At 34.7% G+C, this 3484-nt stretch overlaps 1 protein-coding gene across 2 annotated transcripts; it reads right to left on the bottom strand.

The window, feature by feature from the left end:
- Positions 1–1289: 1289 nt before the first annotated feature.
- LOC106331584 lies at positions 1290–3154 on the bottom strand. 2 transcript variants are annotated; one of them, XM_013769970.1, is made up of 4 exons: positions 2913–3154; positions 2607–2748; positions 2227–2513; positions 1290–2154 (listed from the first exon to the last, which is right to left on the bottom strand). In XM_013769970.1, exons 2-4 carry the CDS (start codon positions 2728–2730, stop codon positions 1414–1416), a joined length of 1152 nt encoding a protein of 383 aa, XP_013625424.1. In that variant the 5' UTR covers positions 2731–2748; positions 2913–3154; the 3' UTR covers positions 1290–1413. The 2 variants fall into 2 exon arrangements, with proteins under 2 accessions (XP_013625424.1, XP_013625425.1); XM_013769971.1 differs by having other exon boundaries at positions 1290–2142; positions 2913–3153.
- Positions 3155–3484: the final 330 nt, after the last annotated feature.

Below are 3484 nucleotides of genomic sequence, written 5' to 3'. Positions count from 1 at the left end.
ATGCTTCTTACACTACCGACCAAATTGTAGTGAAATGACTTGTCTTAATAATTTTATTTTCTTTTTCTTAAACTATTATCTGTTTATAGAAACTATAATATGAAATTATTGGTTCAACATGACGACTATCTAAAATTCATAACATGAAAATAAATAAATAATATTAATTTCTGGTTACCGGAAAAAAATCAAAAAATCGAACATTTTAACCTAATAAACTAAAATGAATATTAACTAGTTATGAACTGAAGTTCTTTTGAGTCTAGATTTCAATTATTCAGTTTTGTAGAAGATTGATCAAAAGCAGACTCTTTAAAAAGTTGCCGACTTTTTGGTTTTAATTTGATGTTCAGAATTATTTTTTTGGTGTCGACAAAAACACACCTTCTCTAATAATGTTGATAAAAAATGGTACAACATTAGTTTTGGAAGGCAACTGACTTGAGAATAATTTTATCCCACAAATTGGTTCGTCAAATATTATAGAAATTAAAAAAAATATTATAGAAATTAAGAAACATAAGAAAACAAAAATTCGTTGTCAAAGGTGATTTGAAGCGACAAACAATTTGTCGTTGACATCATTTGTCATCTTCTGTGTTTTGTCTTGTGATTCCTTTACAACTATTGCTCTCACTAGTAGTTAAGACTTAATCTTCAATAATGTTAATTAATTATTTACTCATGCTATGCAAAAAGACCAAGCACATTCCTTTTTGGGGGATTCTAGTTTAGTTTCGCCGTTTTACGCATAGTCTTCGGCTCGGGAGCTGCCTGTTGGGCCATGTTACAGTGGCTTCAATATAAAGGCCACATGAGTAACTGAAGCCTAGTGGCATTGCCGCAAATAACAAAGTTCGTTAGTCTAACGGCTTAAGAACAGAGCAGAAGTTAAAACAGAGTAGGCTGTAAGATAATTTTCTTACATTTCTTCTTTGTGTTAGTTCTTCTCAGTATACATTTTTACTATCTCCATAAAAGCATCCTTTTCACATTTTCTATAATTTATTGAAAATGATTAAATTATACAAGTAGTTTTGACCAAGTGAATTAACAAAGTCTAAAACATTCTGTGCATAAGCCACTAGCAGATTCAGGAACATAGCTTTCGTTATCTAACTAAACTCAAGAGAACATGTATTCTTATAATCATTCCATTAGAGAAAACGAAAGAAACTAAAAAAGTAAAAGAACATTTGCATCACAAAGCCAAACATATTTATTAGCAACAACAAAATACATCAACACCATTACAAGTTACTAATAAATAAACATTCACCTTAGTGATATAAAATAAAACCATTTTTTCCCATATACTTCTAGAAAACCGAAAACTCATTTTAGAGTCTTTAGATTTTGTGCTACAACTTACTATTAAACCCTTAACAAAATCACAATCACACAAATACAATCTCACAGAAGCTCATCTATAAACGTTTTCCCTTTAAATTTCTCAATCTTGAATCCCATTTTCTCCATCCTCACCCATTCACTCTCCATCTCGACCACCAGGTCCCGTGTCTCCTCAATCCGCAACCTCGCCTCGGCCACTTCCTCCTCCATCCGAACCAAATCAGCTTCTTGAGCTTCAAGCTCTTCTCTCTTAGCCTTCAGTAAACTCTCTTGCCTCTCTTTTTCACTCTCTACATCTTCTTGAGACCGCGCAAACTCCTCAAGAACCAAACGCAGCCAAGCCACTTCGATGTTCACTGACTCCAAGTCTCTGAGAACTGCCAACATCTCTTTGACTTTGACTTTGGTCAACTTCCCGACCGGGGTTGACTTCAGTTCCTGCATCAACGAACATAAACACTCGAGGTAACGAGACCGCATTGACCCCGACTCCAGCTTACAGTTTTGAGCAATGTCTCCGTGTTTCTCGATGATAGCTTTCAGGATTGCTGCCAAACCCGATCTCACTCTGTATTTCCCGACAGAGACGATAGTGTCAGACATTACTGACTCAAGATCGAGCTCTACTCCAATCTCATTGTTGCTTTCTTCTTCTTCATCATCATCACTGCTCTCTTTTCCATGCGGTATTGGAGAATTTAGGAAATTAAATAATGTAGTTTCAACGCCTGCTTCAATCTCCCCTTCTTGTTTTCCCGGTTTAGGTGATACCGGTTTGCTTGTATCAACCTTCAAAGGATGCTAGAAACATTGAGAAACATCTAATATAGACGAATGGTTTGAATGATGGACAAGACTAAGAGATAAAAATACCATTTTTTGGGGGGAAAGAGGAATGATTTGAGAGAGTTTTTTCTCCGGTTTATGCTTAAAGAAATCATCAGATGATGAAGAGGAGAAAGACTTATTCGTATCAGAAACTGTCTTGTTCTTCACAGCTACAGGTGCAGCAACTGCATGGTGAACCTTGGGAAAATTAGCGTTTCCAAAACTGCCTCCACCGTTTTGATATGGCCTTGCAGATAACGGTGAAAGTGGTTGTGGATATGATTCCTTCTTTTTCCTACCAAAACTCCCTGAGAAACTAAGAGTCTTTAAACCTGCAATAATTTTAATTACATAAACTTTTACTTGAAAAATAATTTACAATAGAAAAAACAATGATCATCAAAAAAAGAAAGAAAATGACCTACCTTGCTTCTTAGTCTTCTTCTTGACATGGCCTTGAGCAATTTTCTCTAAACAAGCTGAAGCACATTCATGGAAAGGATTGTCTGAATATACGCAATCCGGATGAGCTTTTTGATTGAAATTCATAGCTTTAGATGCAAGAAACTGTAATCAAGAAAACCTCATAAGACACAGACAAGCAACACAAGAGCTTCAACTTTGTGGTTTCATATGAATGAACATATCACATCGAGGGATATGTATAAAAGGTCAAAGCTATACTCAATAGTTTCAGCAAATAGGTCATAAAGATTAGACACTGGACTTACAAGATGCAACAAACTCCAACGAAATAGGATTCCTTTCAGATTTCACCAACCCTGCTTTATATGTAAGAAAAGGTAAAGAGAGACTAAAGTGAGTTAAAAGTTAGAGAGTTTCACCAAATATATATCCAGAAAGAAATTTCTTCAGACTAATGGTGAGTTTGATCCCCACAAGACTCATGGTAGAAAGATACAAACATGACTTTTCGTTTTGGTTTCTTCCTCCGACCACACAATATTATGTAAGTACAAATTTTCCAAGTGTCTAAATTTCAACGAAGAAGCACTCATTTATTGACTAAGACCAGAGTTAAAAGGTAGATTACTTTGACCGGCTTGTTTTTAGGTTCACTTTCTGGATAATATTTTTTAAATATAAAATTTCGTTTTCATTGATTGTGTTCTTCTGTCACAAAGTTCCTAAGCAAATGAACAGAGTATAAGACAATAAAACAGTATCCATCAGTTTTCATGGTCGATCATATAATCATATATTATAATAACTAAAGCAGACCCACGATTCTAAGCAAGAACAAGAATTGATCCGTTTATCAAAGAAACAAAATTTTATTCAC

The sequence above is a fragment of the Brassica oleracea genome, chromosome C3, assembly GCF_000695525.1.
Source record: "Brassica oleracea var. oleracea cultivar TO1000 chromosome C3, BOL, whole genome shotgun sequence".
NCBI lineage: Eukaryota > Viridiplantae > Streptophyta > Magnoliopsida > Brassicales > Brassicaceae > Brassica > Brassica oleracea.
The sequence above is the reverse complement of the archived record's forward strand: the minus strand, read 5'-3'. Positions and strand labels throughout refer to the sequence as shown.